The 26,268-nt window shown below is 37.1% G+C and overlaps 1 protein-coding gene across 4 annotated transcripts in view; it reads left to right on the top strand.

Annotated features, from left to right (window-relative positions):
- Positions 1–26,268, top strand: part of zfpm1 (zinc finger protein, FOG family member 1) — a 104,887-nt gene that overhangs the window by 42,122 nt on the left and 36,497 nt on the right. For 3 of the 4 annotated variants that reach the window (XM_077516330.1, XM_077516331.1, XM_077516332.1), the window contains 2 exons: positions 11,133–11,279; positions 21,169–21,306. In XM_077516330.1, coding sequence (XP_077372456.1) covers positions 11,133–11,279; positions 21,169–21,306 — 285 coding nt within the window. Of the gene's footprint in view, positions 1–11,132; positions 11,280–20,346; positions 20,434–21,168; positions 21,307–26,268 lie in introns of those variants that run through there. The other variant, XM_077516333.1, reaches the window with a different exon arrangement.

Raw genomic sequence — 26,268 nt, forward strand, 5'->3', positions numbered from 1 at the left:
ATACCACTTTCTCTAAATGTGTGTTTAACATGGGTTTGTGTAATAGGTATATAAAATGGTTGGGAGCTGGTGCTTTTCTAGATGGGAATGTAATCTGAAGTTTTGAGTTTTTAGTTTTTTTTTTGTTGTTTTTTTTGTTTTTTGTTGTTTTTTTTAAAGACAAAGGATTAGCTCCTGCATTCAACTCACTTATGTTCAGCGATCCAACTCAACTTTTTATTTGAACATGTTTACCAGTGAGCTGGACGAGATAGAAAGTTTATACCTTCGGCGAGCTGGTGACGGTAGTCTGTCCGTCTCTCTCAGTTTCTCACCTTTGAGCTCCTTGCGAGCAAGGGATGATGTCCACCTCCGTCGCAAAACTACAGGCACAGGAATTGAGAAATTCTCGAGCGATGGGGTCTTTTAGAATCATCTTGCTTTTAGTAGGATATGGTTGTCGTGGTTGAGAACACTCACTTCTTAGGAAAACCAAAAAACGGCATGTTTGTTAATTAATGTCACAAAAAAAGAAAGTTTGGCCATAGAAGGTTTCTGGCTTACTGTGATGATATAGTAAATCACACTAATGTGTGACTCACGTGTAGCTCTTTAAAAATATTGTTTGGTATTGGGCATGGAGATTAATGTCAAACCTGTGAAGGTTGGAGCACGACGACACAGAAGTTATTCTGACAAGCTGCTTGTGTTTCAAAGTGTTTACAAATTGTTATCACTGTGTACATATGCTCACTTTTCATGAACATTTCACCAACATGCGTGGCTCATTTTCAATTGATGCTTATTGATGTATGCGGGAGTAGGGTGTCCTTGAGGAAATTAAGACTTTTTTTTTTTTCCAAGTGTCTGAAGTGCTGCCAGTAAGATGAAAAAACAACACACTAGGCTACCAGAGGACAGACTCAAGCCATTAGCTAATAAATGTGACACCTCATTGATACATTACGATTCAAAGTACAATACTTGTTCAGGTCTGTCCCAGTATGTTTCCTTTTTCCTCAGCTCCAGAGAGAAGTCTGAAAGCCATTTCTTTGTATGGGAATTGTTTTCAAGACGCACCAAACTCAAGTATTTGAAAACAACGAGGAAAGAAATAATCTGAAGAGTAGAGGGGACTTTGTAGCAGCTAAAAAAAAAAAGTCTGATTAAATCTCTGTCAGAGGTGGTGAAATATGACATGCGCCTTCTCAAACATGTTATCAACATGTCAGTATCTATGTGACATGTGTAAACTTGTCACACTTCACTAAATGTAGAAACCATTTCTACAGGATTTGTTGATAACTTTGCGATTTTTAGAGCTTTAGGTAAAACTTATTTCAAGTCGTCATCAAAAATAAAACAAATAGCTTTTGTGTTTAATGGCAGGGCACTTGAGATGATTTAATTCTTTAAACAGTCAAGATCTAAGGCAAGTAAAACAAAATTCTACCTGAAACACAACACATACAATTCAATACTAATTTGTCATGAATTAGTGTGATTACGCCGTTTCTTAGTAATATGTTTTGTGCACCCACTAGTCTGAACAAGATATTTTGAGTAATATTGCGTTGGTGGAATAAGATTTACATAGTAAAATCCACCCATATTTATTCTTCTCAGAGGGCGGCCATTTTGTCTTGTACTGCCACCTGCTGTTGACTGAAATTAATGTCACAGTTCAAATTGTGAACGTCACGTGATTATTCACAAGGCAAGCCCGTCGACACCGGCACGTTAATTTCAGCTTGTGAACGTCACATGTTGTTCACAAGGCAAGCCCGTCGGCATTGGGATGTTAATTTCAGTCGACAGCAGGTGGCAGTACAAGACAAAATGGCCGCCCTCTGAGAAGGATACAAATGGGTGGATTTTTCTATTTAATTCATATTCCACCAAACCAATATTACTCAAAATATCCTGATTCCAGTGAGGGCCCACATTTTTTAATTGAGTTCACATTTAATATTTGGATCCATCCAATCTCTTCTCGTGAAAACACACAAAAAAAGTTCTCCTTTGTGTATTTCATCAGCTGGTAGTAGTATTAATTTTATCAGCCATTTTTTAAATTTAGTCTCAGTTTTAGTCCAGTTTAAATAAATCTTTTTAGTTTTAAACATAGTCAGTCAACCTCATCCCATTTTTATTTAATCCATTTTTAGTTAACTACAAATCTAGCATCTTAGTCTTTATTTTAGTCCAAGAAAACAACATTTTGTTCATCTAGTTTTAGTCAACAAAAATTGTCAACATTTTACTGTAGTTTTAGTTAGGACAGTCAATTAATCTCTGTATATATTTTTTTATGTCAGCAGATAATGTTGAACATTTCAGATCTAAAACCTTTTCACATCAAATGTTTGACACACAATCACAATTTTTTTTTGTCTCGTCTTCATTAGTCGACGAAAATGCATACTGACTTTGTCATGACTGGGTCATGCCAGGGTTAAGTTTGGGTCATGCAAGGGTTAGGTTTGGGGCATGACCGTGAGGTCAAGTGTCTGTTTTGAACTGATGTAACCATCATCTGGTTTCCAATGGAAGAACGCTGTGTGATGTCAAGAATCTTTAATCTCTTTACTTGGTCAACAGCCAATCAGATAATTCCTCGTCAGTCCTGTTACCCACATGTCTAGCCACAGCCAATCCGATCAATTCACTGTCTATTTGAGCCAAACCGAGAAGTGTGTGTTTGTCGGATTATTACCTCTGTTCCTCTGTGCATCTCCACAGCCCAAGGGGGCTTGGCGTCTCATGATTCTCGATGCATTCTCGTTGTTTCTGGTCAAGTCAAGTTAGTTCCACGCCTTTTGATGTTATGTGAATAAAGTGTTAAAATGCTTATTTGTGTTTGCGCTCTGGGATCCAACATCAGATCATAACAGATTTTGTCCCAGTAATTATTTATTAATGAGTGTTTTAGTCCAATCTAGTCTAGTTTTAGTCTGGGGGAAAATGTGTGCAGACAAAATTATTTTTGTTTAGTTTTCATTGACGAAATTAACACTAGCTGGTAGCGACCAGAGAACCAAAAGTAACAAAGAAATTGCTAATATTTTGCTTGTATAGTTTTGTCAATAAGACCTGCCCATTGTCCGACACTCTACGGGCTAGTTGTTCGGAAACCCTGAATTATTAGATGGAAATATTTGAGTTGCAATCAAAAACATACGCATATATTTTCTAGTTTCTATTTTGGCTTTGCTTCTGACACTTGCTCCTTTTGTGATGACGATTGAGCGAAGACAAGATGACAGTTTTAATCACGACGACACAGTGCATTTTATCCCAGTCCACATCTGTGTAAGTGTTCAATACTATACGAGCTGGAGCTCTAACATGGCAGGACCACTATCAGTTTTGAAGCAACATAGTGTCCTAACATGGAACACAGCATCAGGGAGATTTATTTCTTTGGGTTCAGGGGCAGTGAATAGTCCCCGCGAGAGGCACCGGACTATCAGATACCGTAGCCCTGTGGCGAAAAAGCTGCTGATCCTCTTCTCCAGGCCTAGTTTTTCTCTCAGTGGGGCATGAAGGATATACTCCACTACTGGACCATTCATCACGTCTGTGATGCTATAAGGCCCGTATCGCTATTATCTCGCTACCTGCCCCCCTCTTACCTCCAGAAGCAAATATCTCCTCAGAGGAGAAGGAGGCTAAACTAATTGTTCCTCTGCATGGTGTCAAGTCTCACTCATTCTGTTTCGATTACAAGCCATCCACTGGCCAGCTCTATCACTTTCCATCTCCCATCTCTCCCCCTCTCCCAAGGTTCAGCCAGTGTCCCACTTCGCCGTCTCACCAGGACCTTTATCAGGGAGACAGCTCTGCTCATTAAGGAGTTAATTTTCTCCCTCCTATCTCTGATTAGTGCAGTCAACCTAAAGCACTGTGAATTCTTTAAATTTTCTTCCTTGTTATCAAAAGAGGGAGAAGCAGGGGGAAAAAAATGAGAATGGGGGGTATTTAATCGTTTAAGTAGTCTTCCTGGGGAACCAGATTTCTCTCCCCCTCTTCCCAGCAATGCAAAGAAATCTCTGAAAGTCGGCCCATCTCAGTAATTCAGTTTTTAAAGTGTGTGGATGGAGGGAAGGGGGAAGAGGGTTGTGTCGGGGGGGAGGTAGGGAAAAGCAGTGGCAGTGGTGATGGCGGGAGAGCGAGTGGGGGAGAGAGACGGAGAGAGGGGGGGGAAAAAAACGACTTGATGAAATTCCGCTATCAGCTCCGAACCAATATGCAAAATATCTCGCTGGAAATCAAATAGCTATTATGTTTTCATTTCCACGTCGGCGTATTTGCTTAATGAAGAGGAGACAGATCAGACCGGCAGAGAGAGTCTGCAGGAGCCGATAACCGCCAACGGCTCCCAGCTATCCGCGCAGAGTGACGCTCCCAGTCACTACGTTTTTTTTTTTTTTTTCGTTGAAAAAGAAGAGGAGGAGGAAGAGTTGGAGGTGAAGGAAAGAGAGGGAGAGAGAGAGAGAACAGGAAGGTGGTGCTATAAGGAATGGGGAGAGAGCACAAGAGATATTAAAAGGGCCACAAAGAGGAATAAAGTATAGGAGGAGATGAGGAAGATAAGGAGAGAAATGAGGAAGACGGCAGGTCAGAAAAGGAGAATGAGGGATAGAGATCGAGAGAATGTTCTTCATTCTTCGTATGCAGTTGAGTTAGAGGACTTGAATTCCTTTGAACGCAACGCATTTAAGTTCCTGTGTAGGTATTTTGTCTTAAGAAAAAAAGTCACATGTGGAAGGTGATGGTTTCTTAACTAACCACGAAAAAAATGCTATTGTATTTATTATTTTAACACAATTACAATGAACATTTAAAAATATTATTGAACTACAGTGAATATGATGGAACATAGCATCAGCAATCCAAGTGTTCCAACTTGTCACTGGGGGAAAAGGGCCTTTGAATTTACCTGATTCAAACCTTTTTGTTGTGCATGATTAAAATGTGGTAAACTAACATTTATTATTCTATTTCGTTTGAGGAGAAGTGGGGAAAATTGCATCATTTACCACCTTTAATTGTTTTCACGTTTTGGGGTGGGGGGTAATGGATGGTACTGTAAACACCCCAAAAAAACGTGAAACTGGGAGAAAATGAGCGAGAGAGAGAAAAAAAAACACCCACCTCTAAAAAGACCTCCCAAAATATAAAATGACTTTTTTTTTTCTTTTTTTTTTTATCCACAAATATGCGAATCTACGGGTGCTGAACTGTGAGTAAGCAGGGGTCCACTGTACTGTGAAAAACGAGCTAAAACAAACCAATTACTTGCTCATGAAAATAATTAATATGCAATTAATTAAGATTAGTCACTCTATAACAGGGGTGGACAATTCCGGTCCCTAGAACAGATATTTGCCTCCTCGAAATCACTTGATTCAAATGATCAGGATCAATATCAGACTTCTGCAGAGCTTGCTGATGAGCTGATCATTTGAATCAGGTGTGTTGGATGAGGGAAACATCTAAAACCGAGGGCCTGTGGCCCTCAAGGACCAGAATTGCCCACCCCTGTGGAACGCTATGTTTTCTCTCACACAGCACTTTTTTTTTTTTTTTTTTTTTTTTTTAAATTAGCCCTCAATATAGGATTCAAGAAAGTCGAACGTGTAAGTGATTGTGCTATTAAAAAATCCTGGAAACTGCGCTGAGTCTAAGGCTGCAGTTAACCATTATTTTAATCATTGTTTAATCGGTTGATTATTTTGTTGATTACTCCACGAATCAGATTAAAAAAAATAATGTTTTAAATTACAACCCTATTATTAAAAATTGGACGTTAGTTCAAATCAACAGTGCAGAAAATGCACACATATAAATTAAGGTTCAATCCATGTGAAAAAAATAGCAAAAAATATTGTTCGTTTTTTTTTTTTTTTTTTTTTTTTTTTTTAACCAAATTAAAAGCAGATTTTGCAAGTGTTTTTTACAACACGAAAGAAATCTGAGAAGATATACTGTTGATGGCTAAATTTCCCTTCCATTCCAATTCTATATTTAAAAAAGGTCTCGAAGTGATTAATTGATTATCAAAAAATTATTTGATAATCAATTAGTTGTTGATTAATGTTTGTGCTTCGAGCTGCGTCCACGCTTACTGGTTTGGTAAGCTCTGCTTAATAATTCCCGCTTATGTGTGCATGCATATGTGTGTCTTTTGGCTTAATTCAACATCACAAAGCTATATATATATTTTTCTATATATTTTACAATACTGTGCTTTTTTCCCCCTAAAAAAAATAATTAAAATGTGGAAGTTTTTTTTTTTTTTTTTACGGATTAATGGCATTTCCATTCATTTCACTTGGGCAAGTTGATTTAAAATGAATGATTTGGCTTACCATCGTGGCCACGGTTAGAATTGAACTCGTAAGTCGAGGCATCGCACTGTACCAAGATATGTTTGAAGTGCTCTCTGATGATTTGTTTTGGATTGGTTGTTGGAGGGAGCGCACGACCCGAGGGAGCCGCGAGAAGTTAATTGAACGATTTTCTCACGCCTTTCCACTGATCAATAAGTGGCTCCTCTCCAGTCGCGTTTGCCGAGCAGCCATCCTCTCCTGTCGTCTTTTTAAATATCTTTTCCTCATGTTTTTCTTTCTAAGTCTAGGATTGTCTGATACAAGTACACCCCCACTCTCCATTTTTTTCCCCCCGTCCCTGTGCGTTGGGTTATTAGCGTAAGAGCGGCGAGGCTTGCGCGTGTTTAATCAGGCTTGTTGAGCATACAGGTTTGATGTGTGTTGTCTCAGTGTTTAATCACGGAGCTGCCTGCCGCAGGTTTGATGTGGATGGAGAGTTAATAAAGCAGTATCTTGGGTGCCTTCATCAGCTGCATCACTTTGTTCTGCCTCTCCAAGACAGACGGCGACGGTCCCTGAGCAGCAGCTCAAGTATTCTCCTCTACTACAGAATTCGTCTCGGTTTCATCTTGATGTGTGTCAGCGACGACTTAGATTCATCACCGCCCTTAAGTCCTGGTTTCAATGTTTAACCTAGACATACCTTCACACCATCATCTTCAGTGTGCATGAGAGATGTTCTTGTCCATCGCATTTACATTATGAATAAAAAATATAGCCATATTTACAAGTTTTTCAGTTCCACCATAATATATTCGGTTCCGATTTGTCCAAGACTTTCCATTATATATTTTCTTTTCGATGACAACAGTGAGATGACTTGAGATTCGACAAAGGATAAAACAGTTAGGGATGTGCGAGTACCGATACCAGGTATCGTATCGGGCCGATACCAGGCCTTATTCCCAGGATGTGGGGAAATTGGTCCAATTAATTATTAAAAATCAATAATTGTTCATTATTAAATTGATAAGGAGACTCAAACTCGATAATCGTTACGAGGTATCATACTCGCATATCGGCGGCCCTCTTGTGGTTGTTTTACATGAACTAAAGGCATACATGTCTAACAGATGTAGTGTAATTATAAAGTTTGCAGTGTGTTACTTTTACTGATAAACCTTAATCAGCCATAAATTTGGAAAGAAAAACTGTTGATTAAATGTTATTCTTTTTTTTATTTTTTATTTTTTTATGAGTCAACATGAATTCACAGAATCTCTATTTTATCATTTGCATCTCAGGCGGTTAAAAATTTTAATTGTAATTGATCGCATGACTTCGATCGTTAACTTGCGATTAATCACATAATTTATATCTGTTCTAAATGTACAATATTTTTTTCTAAATTTTCATACTCTTGTTTATATAAAAGTGGGGAAAATGTTAAACTAATAGAAATATGACTGCATCTTTTAGTCATTGAAACAGTAATTTTATAATAATTAATAAAATTGAGTTAAAATTAAAAATGTACTTAACTGTAAAAAAACGAGTGTGATATTGATTTGTGTTGAGGTCATTTTACTCCCACTAGATGGCATCGTCGCATTCGTAAGACTATGACAGCTCAATGCATTTTTCGTGTCATGTTAAGCGCTCCTAATCTTTAACATGAAATAAAACGTAAAATTCTGCACATTTTTAAAATTGTAAAATTTTAAAACAATTCGGCCCGTCCCCACAAATATATGCAATATTATTAACTTTTCTCCACACATTCATGCATTATTATGACATTTACTGCTAAATTTTGAAACATAAACTTTTAACTCAAAATTAACGCACTAATTTTGACACGCCTAATAATCGTGTCTAACAAATGTTTAGCCGATAAGATGAACCACCCACCGCCCACCCTGTGCCAATACAGGACTGACCTTCGCCAAAAGAACTGAAACAATAATTAACATAAGCTTAACATTTGGGCTCTTACAGTTCATATTAGGGATGTCACGATAAGGGCAATATCGTGATATTGTGATATTAAAACTGCCACAATATCGTCGTCGTCATGTTCACAATATTTAAAAGGAGCACATCTGTTAAAATGTCAGGTTGATTTCCATTTGTGCAGTTCTAGCACCCTCTAGTGGCTAGTTTATTAGTGCAATTTAATTTTCATTGGGGATGTTTTGGCCTTTTATGTTTAAAATCTATGCTAATTGTCAGATAAAGGGGAACCTAATTTGCTTGTGAAGCGATCAATGTGTGGTTGCATTACCAAGTAAGTGCCTCAATATTGATATTAGAGATTGTAGGTGGATTATATGCAATGCTGTTATGTACAAAAGCACAATATTGTGCTTTTTTTAAGTATGAGCTCTCTTTTTTACAATATTGTGATCTTTTTTAAATATCACCAACACCCCCACAATATCGTGATAATTATCGTATTGTGACCTTCATATCGTAATAATATCGTATCGTGATGTTTGGATGTCGTTACATCCCTAGTTCATATATTATAGATTAGAGTGACATATATTCTTTCTATCTAAAAATAAAATCCTTGCAGTAAAAAATTATATATATTAATAAACCTTGATTTTCCGAGACACTAGGATTCACAAGTGTTTCATGGATTAAATTAATCTTTGGTGTGTTTATCTAAAGCAGCCTCTTCTTTTGCTTGATCTCCTTTTATCATGTCAGGGATTATTGAAAATGCGTTTACTTTAGTTCATTATCTTAACTGGAAAGATCTTTCGCTATCATGTGGATTTAAAAAAAAACATTTTTATGTAAGCTTAGAAAACATGAATATAAGCTTTTCTGAATGGAAAGCATAATTGAAAGTATTATTTATCATCCTTTTTGTGTCACTGAGGTATTTTTGGGTTTCAGTTTCTCTTCGCTTTCATTCTTCAACGTTGCACTTAAGTTTTATTTTCCCGTGATCATTACGTTTTGGATTAGGCAGCTCGAGGCTCATTTCATGAGCAGCGGAATGTGCGTCATTACTTCAACTCAGAAAGTTCAGTGCTGTTTGATGAGTTCAGCCCAATTGATAATACATATATGGCTCCATCTCCTATAAAGTTCAGTCCAATTTTCCTGATGGATATATCAGAGAATAACAATTAATATAGCTTTAACACTTCAACTGGCAAATGAAGCGGAAAATGCACCACTTAAATCGTCCACTATCCTTTCTACCAACTCTCTAAGACACAAAAAGGAGAAGATATTTCTCCTTGGATAAAAGAAGAAAGCAGAAACTTTTTCTCTCCCATTCAATGTCCGAAAGCAGTGATGCAGTGATTGATTCATTAAACCAGGCCTGTAATGAGGAAAGAAATCACAATTCAAACTTACATTTGAAACACAAAATGTAATTGGAATTTTATACAGAGAAGTCCCTTTGTACAATTATGATTAAAGCAAAATTAATTGTATGAAAGTGTCCTCATAGATACTGGAACCGAGATAAGGCAACGCTTGGACGGCATGGGCCTAATTCTAAAAATATTGTGTATGGGATCGATCCCCCCCCCCCCCCCTCGACTATCTTTTTCTCTTATGAAGGTCCAAATCTAGCTATGTTAATTTTATCTGAAATTAGAGCGAACCATGCAGGCGTGGAAGTTGAAATTAGCCTAAAGATGTTTCATTTACAAAGACAGAAACACTTTGTCAGGCAGCGATTGTTTCCAAGCATTATCTCTGCCTGCTTTTAATTGCTTTGCAAGTGAAATTAACAGAATTAGAAAAATTGCCTCTCCCTTTTTCTACAAGCTTCTTCATTCACAGGCATTGTTGTGTGCTTTGTATAGATTATAGCCTCCTTTGTTTCAGCATTGTAAATATATACGCCCCAAGTCACGGCTTTAGTTCTGAAACAATCCCTCTATTGGTTTGACACAACCAAATTAGAATTAATTTACAACCTGTCTGGGTTGAGGCAGAGGGGCGGGGCCAACTGGAATCATGTTTCTAAGTTTTTCGGCATCTGCTGTCCTTGACAGGGAGCCATTTCTGTCTCAATCAAGAGCTCAAATCCTCTTTAAAAAAAAGGGGGGGGGGGATACCTACAATAGACTCAATCATTCAATTTTTCACCGTCTCTGGGGAAATGAAAATGGCCACTACTATTTTCTGACAATAAACCAACAAATGAAGAATCACAAGTGAGGTTCGAAATACAGCAAACAAGAAACGGTTTCTGAGCTCCCAATGTACTATTTTAAGAAGGCTGATATATTCATCTTAAAGAGGGGGCATTAATAATGAAGAAGCTTTTTTTGCTCCCCCTTTTCATGGATGTAATCTTCAAACAGGCTAAAATAGATCAAAAGTACTGTATAATTACTATGGTCAGTAGGGATTGTGAAATTGTAATTGATATAGATCAGCCCTTCACTAATCACTCTTTTAGCTTCAATTTTAGGTATACTGCAATTTGGCTTTAGGTCCCCTTTGGCTTCTGCCATTAATCTTATGGATTAGATTGTTAAGAGGGTCTTGAAACCATTTTTCCCCTTCCCATTTGTTCAATTTGCATGTATTTGTCTATTTTATGCTTTTACAGTTTTTTTGTATTTGGTAGTAGAAAACTTTCTCCAAATGCCTCAATCTAAATACAATTGATGTTTTTTTTTGTTGCTATGGAAAAGACCAAGATCAACAATTCAATATAAAATGTCTGTGTTTTTTACACTATACTGTAAAAAAATACCCAAATTGACTTCTCACCAACCAGTGATATACGTTTTATATCTACAGTGTGTTCCGTTTCCATCCGTCTCTGTCTTGCAGGTAGCCTTGGTGAGCTTGACGGCAATGAGGAAAACACTCTTGACAACTTGAGCCTCTCAGGAGAGGAGGCAGAGGCGTCCGACCTGGATGATTCAGCAGAGGGGGACAGCAGCAGTCCACCCTCTTACACACCACCGTACAATGAAGGTGAGGCGCACGACGCAAACCAATAAAGCCCGGACGCTTGCGGAAGCTAAACAGAATACTGTACAAGTTTGCCTATCACTGGCGAAATCCAAAGTGTTTCATGGGACGTGGACTACGCATTAGCATTAGCATTAGCAGCTAGCTTCTTTGGATGAGCGATTGCAGCGTGTCGGCTGCCGTTGTCTGGGTTTCCTGTTTCAAACATGGTTAATGTGGTATTCTTATCAGTCTTGTATTCTTATTTTATTCACTTTCTTTACAGTTCAACACAGAACTCTCCATTCACTATGATATGACGCGACCGTTTCTTCTCTTAAAAACCTGTTAAATTGAGGGTACAGACTACTAAATTGAGGATACAGATTAATAAATTGAAGGAACAGATTAGTAAACTGAGAGTTCAGATTACTAAAGTGTGGATACAGATTATCAGTTGATATTAATTTTAACCAGAGGGGCTCCAAAAAAGCAGTAAGATTATGCTCCATCCAAAATCTTGGATTTAATAGCAAACATCTTTCTCATTATCCTGGCTAGAATATAACTATTAAATAATTTTATTCCAACCAGGAAACCAGGGCATTACACTTTAAATTTTTCAGTACGTACTATGGCTGTCCAATCACAAATGTGTAAGCTACATAATAAACAATTTAATAAACATAAAAATAATAAACAATTTACAAGTAGTTTGTGCACACAAAGTTCATAAATGTCATCAAACACATGCTCATACGTTGGAATCTGCACAATCAAAGTTGTATGGCTAATGTAGCCACATGGTAAATTTTGTAGAGTATATTTAATCTAAAAAAATATATATTATATTTGGTCCCACTCTAAACAGAGTAAACTTTACATTTGGAAGACAGTAAAATACAAAAAACAAACAAACAAACAAACAAACAACAATCAAAACACTCAAGGGTTGAGGAACGATTCCACAACTTTCAGCATGGAAGAGAGCCACTCTACCACTTGAGCTATGCCAAATTTATTGATATAGTTTAAAGTTTATTGATGATGTGTCCAAAAGGAGACCAAAAATGGATCAAGTTTAGTCTGTTTAGACTGGGACCGAGTATAGTCTTTCTCAGAGTGAAATTTGCACCTGATTTAAACTAAATGCATAAATCGTAATATAACTTCAATTGTTACTCAAATGCTGTATGTCCATAATCAAATGTTGTCCACATTTGGGTCAATAAAACCAAGTAACAATGGTCAACTTTCCTTTTCACTGTGTTGTGTGCCTGCTTGCCTCCAGTACAAAGATTGTTTTGGCAGCAAATAAAGATTCTTGTTGCAACGTGGCATTGTAAGAGATGTTTTCGTTGGTTGTTTTCCACAGTTTTCACAGTACATGTTGGAAGCCAGAGAATATTATTAAATGGAAAAGTCAAAATCCGCACAACATTGACATAGGAGATTATTATCGGACAGATACCATAAAGGACAATTAACAATTAAAGGTTGCATGTGTTTGTGTACAGCCAACCATTTTTTTTTTAAAATAATAGCTATACTAACACCTGTAGTTGTGGGAATGCTTCCAGCGCATATGTTATTCTGATTCTTCATTAGCATTTCAGGCACATTTTATTCTCCACACTTTTTGCAGTGTAATAACTCCCACATAATACTTCCGATTTACACCGTTCAAATTTCAACTTGCTTAAAAAATTCATGCCTTCCAGGATATATATTGTCTGATTCCACATTACTTACAATATTGGCACAATTGAACATTAAATATCAACTTTTCCCCATTCATTTTCAATGGGACTGACATTGAAATGTTTAATTCCCACTTTCCACGCCCACATCCATACATATAACTGACCATCATTACCAGCTCTCTGATACAGCTCAGTGGAGCATTTGGAAAAGTGCAGTGTCAAGTAACCAAGAGGTCCCAGGTTCGAATCTCACCTCCGGCTGTACATTGTAAATATATCCATGGCAATTACGCTCAGGGATATATACATGTATATCGACTGACTATCATGGTTCCCCCTTTCCATCTAAATGGAGGGTACTGCATTTTATTTGTTGTTGTTGTTGTTGTGCATTTTTCCATTGGATGTCATTAGTTCCATTTTTCCATCTAAATGAATGGGTGGTGCTTTCAGATAACACTTTCCAAATAAATGTAAACTTTTTTCAAAAATTCATGCCTCCCGGGTTGAAGTATTCGTTTTATTCATTTATCTTTTAACTACAATTAATACTTTGTAATTTTCACATAATTTATCTTTCAACTTATTTCACAAGATTTCAGCTATTAGCATTCAGCTTCCAGCATTCCCACACAATTTCTGCAGAAATTGCACTTAGTCTAGTTTAGTCTGTTGTTGTTTTCCACACTTGATTCTCTACATGCATTGTTAATAATGATTTTCAAACCTGTCTTGTCATTTTGGTGTCAATGTTTTTTGTTTTTGTTTGTTTGTTTGTTTGTTTTTTTTGTCCAAATAACTATGGCTCACTGGATATTTTCTCTTTTCATGACATTATTATTATGATTAAATTGTCCTTAAACAATAGTGAATCGACAGGGGTGTGAACCGTATGGGTCAAAACCTTGCTGCCGTAGTCATGAACTAGAATATTTGTTTGTCTAAACTGCTGTCCATAAATCGTCCGATAAACTTGAGTCTCAGACCAAATTCAACCTGCTGTTGAATAGTGAACACGTTTTCTCAGTCAAATGACATTCTGAAACAAAAACCCGATGCTGCTCAGGATCGCTTTTTGTGATAACGGTGATTGTATTGGTCACTTCATTAGGGATGTGAAAGGTCACACCATTCTAAATTTCACACTAAAAATCATCTCTCCTCTCCGTTCTGAATCTTAATTTGAGCTTCAGCAGATTCTCTTGACCACTGAGTTACTGGCATGTGATCATCTTCTTTGATATATATTTTTTCATTTTGTACTCAATAAAGTGGCCCCTCAGCATATTTTAAAAATATATCTATATTTAAAAAAAAAAAAAATCCTCAGGCTCAATCTAGAGACCGGTAAATCTGTCCCCTCAATGCACCTCTTATCCAATGCCTCCCGCTTGTACCGTCTGATAGCAGAGTGTTCAGTCATATTCTTTTGACTTATTCAAGATTTCTCTAGCTGTGTTTTTGTAATCTCAAAAATTCCTGCACTTGTGAAATTTTGGGGCTGGAAGTGATAAGCGTCTGTTGGTTCGGTTGGTTTGATAAAGCCATGGAAATTCTGTCAGGTGCTAATCGAGACAAGATTAGAGATTAGGATATTGTGGGTGTGCATGTGTGTGTGGGAGAAAAAGGTGAGCGGTAGGTTAGGGGTAATGGAATATAAAAATAAAATTCCAATTCCACTTTATCATTTCTGAAGCTCCTTTGTTTCTGTTTTGTTTGTCCTTTTTTGTTCTCTCCCGCACCAACATGCATCATCCCATCACTCGCTTCATACACTCCTCCCTTCTGGAGGGTTCCTCGCTTTCCCAGCGTGCCATTATCAGTTCTCTATAAATCAGCCATGTTTGACGAACCTGCTCTTTCAACCTGCGATCAATACCAGGTCTTTATCTGGCCAGTGCTGGCTAATAAGGCAAGGCCTCTTATCCACCATCTGGAAGAGAGAGACAATCGCTGACACAAACACCTACACACGAACACGCACACGCACAAACGATAAGCACCTAGCAAGAAAAACACATTTTACCAGTATAGTAACACAACCATGCACTCACTTCCATTCATAACGCCCTACCAGGGTTATTAATATTATAGTTTTGGAATTTTTCATTTTAGTTCGTTTTGAGTTTTTTGTTTTTTAAATTGAGTTAGTTTTAATTAGTTTTCAGGGTGGTTTTGTTAGATTTTATTAGTTTTAATGATTTAATAAATGCTTAGTTTTAGTTTCAGTTTTAGTTTTTTATTTTTTATTTTTATTTTTTATGTGTATTACTTGTGCGCAACATTCAAAAACCACCATGGGAGCGACGTCATCTGAAGGTGCTTTTCTATTGGCTGCCGCTAGATGACACACTTTCAAACGTCCTTATTCCGGTTAATATCAAAATAAATCTACTTAAAATGACATTTAAAATCATCCACAAAAGCTTGTGCATTAAATTCCCAAAGACAAAAACGAAGGACATTTTTGCTGTAATTATAGTTAGTTTTAGTTAATTTTGTAAACATAAAATGTAGTTTCAGTTAGTTTTCATTTATTAAAATGCATTTTCGTTTTAATTTGATTTCATTAACGAAGTAGTTTTTTGTAAGAAAAACTACTACTCATTTTGTAAGAAATTTTATTTTTGCACAAACACGCACTTATACACACACTCACGTTCTCACAGACACCCTCCCAACACTGTTCTTTCGTTCTCTGTTGTGGCTTCATTTTCTTTTTCTTCTTTCTTCTCAGAATTTCTCAACAGTTGCAAACACGTGTTCCTTTTTTTTTTTTTTTTTTTTTACAAAAAGGTTCAAGAATCATACATCTAGATCACAGGAAACCTGAGCAAAAGCTTACTGATTAGTCAGTGTACGACCCAGTTTTGACCTCTGACTGTTTGGATTCTTTCCTTTTTGGAGTAACCATATCCATTTTTTGATCATGTGATTAGAACGTTTATGTAATACATAAATATTATTCATTTTCAGTTTGATCATGATGGACAGTTATCTATTGCATTGTATGTTTTGAGTGCAAGTTTAAATAATATATATAGAGAATAGAGAAGGGAATTTTCAGCCTTTATTTTTGAAGCTTTAGCCATCAATTCAGCTTTTTTCTACTGAATCATTTGTAGTCTACTCCAGTTGACTTGGGGCAAGAGCAGGGACAGATCACCAGTCAACCGCATGGCTGACACATTGACACAGATGACTATTGCCACTCACATTCACACCAAACGGAAATGTAGAGAGTTTACTGTAGTCAACCTAAATGATTTTGGACTGGGAAGAAGCCGGACTATACGCATAAATTTACAGGTTGAACATGTAAATTGCACATAAAAGGCATGAGGGGCAGTGTGCTAATTGTCATGACTAGGGTCATGCAAGGGTTAAGTACTGTCATGACTAGGGTCATGCAAGGGTCAAGGGTTATGCTTACTGTCATAACTAGGGTCATGCAAGGATTATGTTTGGGTCATGACCGTGTGGTCAAGTGTCTGTTTTGAACTGATGTAACCAGCGTCTAGTTTCAACTGGTAAGATGCTATGTGATGTCAGGAATCTTTAATATCTTTATCTGGTCAACAGCCAATCAGATAATTCCATGTCAGTCCTGTTACCCACATGTCTAGCCACAGCCAATCAGATCGATTCGCTGTCTACATAAGCCAGACTGAGAAGTGTGTGTTTTTGTCGGATTATTACCTCTGTTCCTATGCAACTCTCGTTGTTTCTTGTCTAGTTAAGTTTGTTCCACGCCTCTCGGTGTGAATAAATAGTTAAAATCTTATTTGTGTCTGCGCTTTGGGATCCAACCTCAGAACATAATACTAATTCACCAACCAGGTTTTTTTTTTTTTTTTTTTTTTCCTGTTTCTTTGTTTTGACTATTTGTTGTGAACCAGAAATAAATTTCAGACCATTGTGTTACATTTAAAAACATTTTATGGCTTCATAGCCACCAGAGAGATGAGAGGGAAACGCAAGATAATGGTGCTTGGCTGGACTCCAGTTGGGAATGTTTGGACTCGTACATTCTTTCTCTTACGCTTCACCTTGGCCTCAAGAGACCGGATGGCTGAGTCTCTCCTTTGTTTAAAACTGTGCACGCGCTAGATAGCTGATGACTCTTCGTTTTCCATATATGTCAGTGATTCGCCAGAAGCAAGTGTATTATCAGTTGTTTATTATTTTTCCACATATCGGCACCTTCATATTTTTCAGGGAACACAAAAAAATTGAACCATTTGCATCATGAGGAGATGATAAAGGGAAAAAAAAACATATTAGGGAAAAAAAGATATATGAATTAGCTTTGCTCCACTTTTTTTTCTTTTTTTTTTTTATTCGGGCATTAGTTTTCTCAAATTGTTTATAAAGTTTTATTTTTTTATTTATTTTTTTTTTTTAATCTATCACCTTATTAAAATAATTGCCTAAGTCATTTTTTTTTCATATTTTCATATCACAAAAATTTAACCATTTGCATTATGAGATGATGAAGGCAAAAAAATAATAATAATAATTTTAGCAAAAATAATAAATAAATAAATAAATAAATAAATATATGAGTTTGCTTTGCTCTCTTTATTTTTATTTTTTTGGGGCAACCTTAAATAGTTTTCTCAAATTGTTTATAAAGTTGTTTTGTTTTTTTGTTTAATTTTTTTTTTAAATCTATCACAGGCGCAAAATAAGGTTGAGCTTTGAACATTATGTCATTTTTTATTCATTTGACAAGTAAGACTTAAGAAGAGTTATGTTTTTTGTTTTATTTCATTTTCTACCCATACAGAAGGGACGCACTTTCAAATTGTTATAGAATGACATCTTTGTGTAAACATTTGAGTATCACTGACGTGTCTTAAGGCCAGAACAGTGTCCTCTTATTTATTTATTTATTTATTTATTTATTTATTTATTTATGTTTTGTGTTTTTTTTTTTTTAATGAAAATATGGCCGCCCTAGTCTGTACCATACAGTAAATCATAGTGTGCAGCCTTTCAGATGTTTTTCCTTTTCTGTCATTCTTCTCTTCACTACATTGATTGTTTATTGACTTGTGTGTTTGTGATTGAATCGTACCACTCCAGCTGTTGGTGCAACTGCTGGAAAGATTTCCCTACACAGCTATTGCAAGGTCACATTTACCTTATGTCACCCTCTGTACAGCCACTACAGCATGTGCAAGAAGGCAGAAATACACAAAAGGGCAGAATGAAAAAAAAAAAAAGAAAGAAATATAGAAATGAGTTAGGAGGTGAGATTGTTGGATGACTTTGCCCTGCCAGTTTGACAGGGGAAGTTGAGCTTATCAGATTGATGGAGACTGTCTTGCTCTGTGGAGGGAGGTTGCGTTTTTGGCAGAGAAGTGTCTGTCGACTCCTCCTGATACCTGCCTCCCTGTCTGAGATGATATGGGAGATAATATTGATAATATTAAACGCAATAACTGTGTCTCCAGCTCCCCTCCTACGCTCCATCCCCTGCAGGATAAAATCAATGTGCCATTCAATGTGATTTATAGCTGAAAATAATGGCACTATTTAGGCGGGTGGGGGTGGGGGTGGGGGGGATTTGTGTGTACTTGTGTTTGTGTTGTCCTTTTGTTGTTTGTACAGTATGTTGCTGCATAAAGTTATTGCGTGAAGAATAATTTGAAAGGTAGCCGTCGGATGATTTGATGTGTGTGTATGAGTGTGAGATTGTTGCTGCATTTGGCAATTCAGATCCAATCTTTCAACGGTTACATTATTAATGTTGGCATTGAAGGGTGTGTCTCGTGGTCGCCGGGCCTTTTATGGTGGCTATTATTGATTGGGCGCGATTGCTCTTTATCAAAGTGGGAACAAAAGGGTAAACATGGCCTTTGTGCAGTGTAAGCTAGAGAGTTGGAAGCTACTCTATAGCGTTGGAGGCACAAAAAAAAAAAAAAAACATGCCAGGGGTTAGGAAATGTTTTTTTTTTCTTTTTTTCTTTTTTTTTAAGTAGCAAAACCAAACACATCCAGATTCCAGACAGACATTTTAATTGTGGGAATGCTGAAGCATTCCCACATATGTTATTGTGATTTTTACTCTCTACACTTTTTTTGGCCGTGTAACAACTCCCACATAATATATCCAATTTACACTTTTCAAATTTCAACTAGGTTAAAAAATTCACACCTCATTGATTCTATATTACTTACAGCAGAGGTGTCAAACTCATATTAGCTCAAGGTCCACATGGAGGAAAATATATTACCAAGCTGACCGGAGTGGTAAAATCATGGAATATGTTTAAAACAATTGGCGTCAATTCTAAGCAGATTTTCGCTATTTGTGGGCCAGTCCTACGTTATGGGGATCAATTGTAATTATATTGTTCCAAAAAATAACACAAATGCAAATGGAACGTGGAAACACTTTACCTGTATGAGTTCCGGATGTGTTGTAGCTGCCTGTTTTGCATAATATTGTTCCCAGAATGCATTGTGTGACGCAGTTAATGACGTTAAAAGGACGTTAATCCTTGTCATATGTGTTTATGTTTACCAGTAATTGAATTTGTGTTATATTTAAAATGTTTATGTTGGTCTATGATTTTATTTTTATTTTATTTTTTATTAACAAAAAAAAATAATGACATCCAGGGCAATTCCATGTACAAGTTGTATTGGTCATCTGAGGATTGCTTGTGAAATTAGGATTAGGAAATTTATGTTTTGATTGTGGCCGGCTGATTAATTGGTCTGAGTAATATTTTTTTTTACTTTCCAAAATCATCGGCCGGATTAAACCCCTTCGCGGACTTGATCCGGCCCACGAGCCGGATGTTTGACACCTCTGACTTACAGTATTTGCACAATTTAACTTGTAATATCAAATTTTTTTACATTCATTTTCAATGGGACAGACATTGATCTTTTTCCAAGTATAATTTTCCATGTCCCCTTCCATACATGTAACTTATCATCATTACCAGGTGTCTTTCACTGCTCGGTGGCACAGTTGGTAAAGTCCAGGAACCAGAAGGTCATAATTTCACAATTTATCTCTCAATTTACTTCATAAGCATTCCACATGCATTCAAATCTTAGCATTCAGCTTTCAGCATTCCCACGCAATTTCTCCAGAAATTGCACTTAGTCTAGTTTCATATAACCCTTGTCCTGAATGTGATGCAAGACGTCAAGAACAAGAAAAGAGTGATCTTTACTCAGATAGTCCGAGGTGCTGTGATGTAACTATTGATCTAATCTTGACTAATCACGAGTTGCGCTAATAGGGAGGGACACGGCCGTTTGATAAACAGACTGATAGCAGCTGCACAGGCAAAGTTCACATATTTGCACGCATGGATAAACGCTTTGTATTAAACACACGTGAAGACTTTCGGGACCCACGCACACACGCTGGTCAGATCGTGTGCTGAACCACACAGATCTCTTTAATCACTGAACAGTGGGCTATCTGTAATCAGCTTGATCAATGGCAGGTATATCAGTGTTGATTAGAACACTGGCAGCCTCAGTCTTTGCTAACTCATTGACTGCCATTGACGGAAAAAGACGTCAAATAATGCATTTTTGCTGGGCGGGCAGTGAATGTGTTTAACACAATGTGCCAATATATTTTGTGATTATATTGCAGCATCCTTTTTTCCTTTTTTCTTTTTTTAAGGCAAATTTTGCTTAAAAATCCGTCAATTTTGGTTACATCTCATCTTAACTCATTGACTGCCATTGACGGAAAAAGACGTCAAATAATGCATTTTTGCTGGGCTGGCAGTGAATGTGTTAAATGTGACAGGGCAAAGGAAGGAGAAGATAGCGATAAAGCAAGCCCGAAAAAGGCACCCCATACCTCCACACGCTCAAATTTAGTGAGAGAGAAAGTGGTCAATCATAAAGACGAAAAAATGAGATAGTGGCAGAAAACAAGCGGAAATACTGTAGCCCCAAAATGAGAGAGGTGAAAGCAGAAAGAGTGAAAGCATCATTTCAAAGGGCCCATCTTTGTGTGGCGAGGTGTTGTGTTACACAGCTCAGGTAGTCATTTCGCAGGAGCCTTTGATCAACAGACAGGAACAGCCACTGCCCAGACGCATTCACACACATCACGCGGGCAAAAATACAAGCACACACACCAGATTAGTTCAATGAATGTCCAGATTTGAATGGCAGTTATCATGAATGGTTCAGTCTGACCGACTCTGTGTGTTTTGTGTTAGAGCCTGGGACGCAGGACTTTCATGGAGACCCTGATGAGGCTGATGAAGATGGAGGCGAGCAACGTCTGGCGCACAGTGCTGGTAAAGAGGAAGATGAAGGGGAGGAAGAGGATGGGGTGTTGCAGTGGAGCGGCCCAGGTGAGTCGTTAGCCCTTCAAAGCCCCCCACATGCTGTTATTGAGGTCTCGAGGATGGGAAAGTCAGAAGTCAATTAAAAGATCATTCAATGAAATATGTTGTAAAGTGTGGTGCGAACCCATGATGGCGCCACTGCCCTACCCCGAATCCCGCCTCCTGCCTTCTGCCACACCAGGCTGCTGCATTAGTTCACTGCTTATAAAACTATAAACATGATCACATCCCCGTCTGATATTTCCCGACTTTATTTCTATGTTCGGGAGTGGTCTGGAATGAAACATGCTGAGAATTGCTATGACAAAAAAACAACACAGATTTTTTATTTCTAGTTAATAGTCAAGCATGTAAGAAAAATGATAAATTGCTACTTGTCAAATATGTAAACAAAAATGTATATGTTATAAAGTTGGTAAGTAATCTACTTGACAAAATGTTAAAGAGATACTTTACTTATTTAGCCATTTTTTCCAATCAAACATTAATATTTTGTCTATAATTAATTTGATACTTTCATTATTTTTCACATACAATTAGTACCTTTAAAAACACATTTAGCAACTTGTTGTCAACTGAAAATGACATCACAAGGGCTCAGGTAACCAATCACAGCTCAGCTTGTGAATGTCACATGACCAAGCCTGGAAAACAGCTGAGCTGTGATTGGTTACCTGAGCCCTTGTGATGTCATTTTCAGTCGACAGCAAGTTGCAAAATGTGTTTTTAAAGGTACTAATTGTATGTGAAAAATAATGAAAGTATCAAATTAATTATAGACAAAATATTAACTTTTATTGCTATAATGGGCTAAATAAGTGAAGTTTCACTTTAATGTTTTGTGTGCAATTTCACTTTTCAGCCACACGTGGCAGTAGCGATTTAAAATTAAATTTTCTGCATTGAATCTTCTCTCGATTAAAAGATTATTTGCCATTTTGTGCGGCCTATGTCAAAGTTTCTTCATGGATATTTCTCTTAAATGAATGTGGCCACACGAAAATATAAATATTTTGATGGTTCAATACATTGTTTTATACATACAGTACAGTATTTACAAGTCACTCCAAATGTGCCCTACGTGCATTATGAGTCCTGGGAAACGGGCTTTGAGAGGACCAATCACGAAAATATTTTCATCTGCAAGTTTAACAGTGTTCATATTGGATTTTAATTTCATTCCACTTAAAACAGCGTAAAGTGGAAATTTGTGGTGATAGTTATAACTCTGGCACGTAGGCAGACAATTCCTTTGTGACGCGTCAATGTGGCGTGTCATCTTTCATAGATGTCGCATGAAATTAACGACTCATTATATAGTCTCCTCTGGCGGGAGGTGCTGGCATGTATTACGACATACCTTGCTTTAGTGCATGAATACCGTACTTGAAACTATAAGGTCAAATAGACTTGTTTAAAAAAAGATCTTAGAACTGAAGATTATCTCTATATTTAAGTAGCACACATTCACCGGTGTTCCTACCCCATGATGATGATACAGACCCTTTTCCAAAAATGAGAATATCCACGAAAAGTTGCTTAATTTCCATAATTCCATTCAAAAAGTCAAATGTTCATATATTATATATTTAGGGCCCGCAATATAAGTAATTTCAAGTATTTATTTGTTTATTTGTATCATTTTCCTCTTGGCATTTTGGAAAATATTCAACTTTTCGAGGATATTCTAACTTTTTGAAAAGCATCTGTATGTTTCTCCTATAAGGTAAGCATTAACCAACCTACTGTGGCTGTTGGGCAACATGGCCGTGAGTGTTTCTGCTCTTCGATTTTCCGCTGGAGGGTCACATTATGGTGTATTTTCAACTTTCATTGGTTGCTATGTGAATTGCAGTACTTTATGACCACCCATTGTGTTATCAATTACTCGAAACTAACCTTTGTGACATGTGGACCCTTTAGCCAGAGCAGGCCACATATTTTGCCCACTTGTCATTATGGTTAGTGTTATACAGGGAAATGTAAACCTTAATCAGCATCATGTCATGTGTATACACTGTACATTTATTATCTTTTCTCATTGATAGAAAAACAAGAATAAAATGAGCCTATATGCGAGCATAGCAACCAAAATTATAATGATCAGAATCAATTAAAAACAACATGAACATTTTTACACACGTTAGATATGAACTGATCGTCTCTTGTGTCGCCATCTTCCAACGTCCTTTGTGTTGTCCTACCTTTTCCCTTCTGGAGATGTGAAAATGACAGGGATGCAAATGTATTCAACTCAAAAACAACAACAGAAAACAGGCACACACAGCTAGGAGATAACAAGAAAAATACCTTTCTTATCGAGGTTTGTTTATTTTTCCTGTTTCTTTTGTCTTCAATGAGTTAAACAGCGCACAAAGATTAGCACACCATCTTTCACTATAGTTCCTTTTCAAGCTGTGGTCATTTTATGTTTGAGCATATGAACACACTGTTGTGTGTGCGTGCGTGTATGTGTGTTTTAATTCCTCCGGTGGGGAGGAGAGGATGTGTTCATTATCGTCCTGTCCCAGCCTTGTCCCTTTAACAGTAATTGGAGCGATATTAATTGCTGCGTGGTGGCTGGTTGATGGTAGCACCATGATGCTGTACTGATATGGTCCTTGGTGTTTTTTTTAACCCCCCCACTCCTCCGCACAAACTAACTGGCGGCTGAGCGAGGTGGTGGAGTGGGGGAGAGAAAGGGAGAGAGATAGCCCCTCTATCAGCTCCGGAGCAGGCGCTGTCTTTATCAGGAGCACGATTGGCAAAAAGGAAACTTTGACCAGTCTGAATTTTTCTCTTATCGTCAAGCCTTCCCTTCCTCCATCCATCCACCTTCTCCTCCTCGGGTCTCTCCATCACAGGCTAGCTTAACAACTCCGCTAACCGCCTCCCATGCGCCACCTTCTTTTCGCTTCTACAGCATACAGTGCATCGGTTCATGTCTCCTCTTCTTCTCATCTAGGCCCGTCATTGTGGCCACCATCCAATGTACTCTTGTCCATACAAAACGCTCATCATGTATCAAACACTTCCCATAAGCGAATGAGAGCGTGTATTGGCTAGAATGGAAGTAAACAGGGTTTTATCTCTTGTGGGAGTGTTGGCATTCCGCTCGTTTCTCACTGTTGTTGATTGTAGACACTGGCTTTAGGGACGAGAAGTTCCGAGTGTTTAATCTTAAGGGAGCTTTGCCGTTTACTTTGTGCCGAGTCGCTCTGGAGTGTCGACATTAACAACTTCAACACTTATAGCGCTGTAAACTTATTATTAAAAATGAAAGTAAAAATTCTAGCATTAAATTCACTTTTCCCATTGCAAATAATGGAAATTGAGTTGTTGCCATTTTTTTTAAATAGCTCTTTAACATTGTTAACAATCATGCAAGTGCTTGCACACAATAAAGCTATAATAGTGTCTAGATGTCCACTGCAGAGTAACAAAGTAGTGAAAGGGAAGAATGCAATGATGATGCAATTCAATTCAATTCAATTCAAATCTTTATTTGACAGGGACAATGCAGTCAAACGTAATTACAAACTACATCTGATGTGATGCATATAGAGGTTATAGCTAATCCTAATTCTCAGATCTAATCCCTAGTAGGGCTCTTCCACAACATTGCAGTACAATATAAAATGTGATATATACACGACTGTCTCAAAAAAATTGAATATTATTTTCTGTAATGCAATTAAATAAGCAAAAATGCCATACATTCTGGATTCATTACAAATCAACTGAAAAATTGCAAGCCTTTTATAGTTTTAATATTGCTCATTATGGCATTTTTTTTTTTACTTGGTCTGAGGAAATATTCTAATATTTTGTGATAGGATATTTGAGTTTTCTTAAGCTGTAAGCCATCATCAGCAGTATTAAAAATAATAAAATGCTTGCAATATTTCATTTGATTTGTAATTAATCCAGACTGTATGGCATTTTTGCTTATTTAATTGCATTACAGAAAATAATGGACTTTATCACAATATTCTAATTTTCTGAGACAGTCCTGTACATCAATTAGTAAATGCCTAAGAAACATTTCAAAATCTATAATCCAATATTACATTTACAGTATATGACATAAAACATACACTAAGTTGCAATGTTAAAAGACAATATACAATACAGCAGTTTAAAAATATGTAAATAATAAAGCAGACACACTATTTTAAAGGTGAGTAAAGTTTTGTTTTTTCTTTAGCCACGTTTTAGTTATGGAAGTGAACATATTAAAATCCAAAACAAAAATTAATTCTGATGGTAGTGTGTTCCAGAGTTGACAACTCTTGGAAGAGAAGGGTGACTGTCCGATAGTTTTCCTACAGAAAGGGATTTTCCGGTTTTGGTTTGTGGAACCTCAAGTTTTGCTGAAGTCACTTTTTAACATTCTTCACTGTCATACAAATAAAAAGAAAAGCTCAGCACTGTGAACATTAAAGTTTTCAATGAATGATTCTGTACTCTTACTCTGTCGAAAGAGTTCATTCCTATTTTGCTTGTGATCTGAGACACCACCTATGAAGACTAAAATGTGGCTTTCTGTGTGAATACTGAATTCCACTGAGGCATATTTCTCCAAATTTTTATCAAAATGAGAATTGTACAATTTTAGAAGCATTCCGCTTTTGAAGTTACTTATAGGCACAGAACCTTACTATGAAGTAAGCTCATGTAGAGCAAATGTTCATGAACTATTTATATGTGATGGCAGTTAATAATATAGTATACCTACCACTGCGTTCCAATGCACTGAAATGCAATGCATGTTTACTATTAATTATCTCCAATTGTTCCATTCATGGGGCCTGGCATGGTGAATGAGTGGTTAGCACATCCGCCTCCCAGTTCTGAGGACGCAGGTTCGAGTCCAGGCTTCGGCCTTCCTGGATGGAGTTTGCATGTTCTCCCCGTACCCGCGTGGGTCTTCTCCGGGTACTCCGGTCTCCTCCCACATTCCAAAGA

The sequence above is a fragment of the Festucalex cinctus genome, chromosome 3 (assembly GCF_051991245.1).
Source record: "Festucalex cinctus isolate MCC-2025b chromosome 3, RoL_Fcin_1.0, whole genome shotgun sequence".
Taxonomy (NCBI): domain Eukaryota; kingdom Metazoa; phylum Chordata; class Actinopteri; order Syngnathiformes; family Syngnathidae; genus Festucalex; species Festucalex cinctus.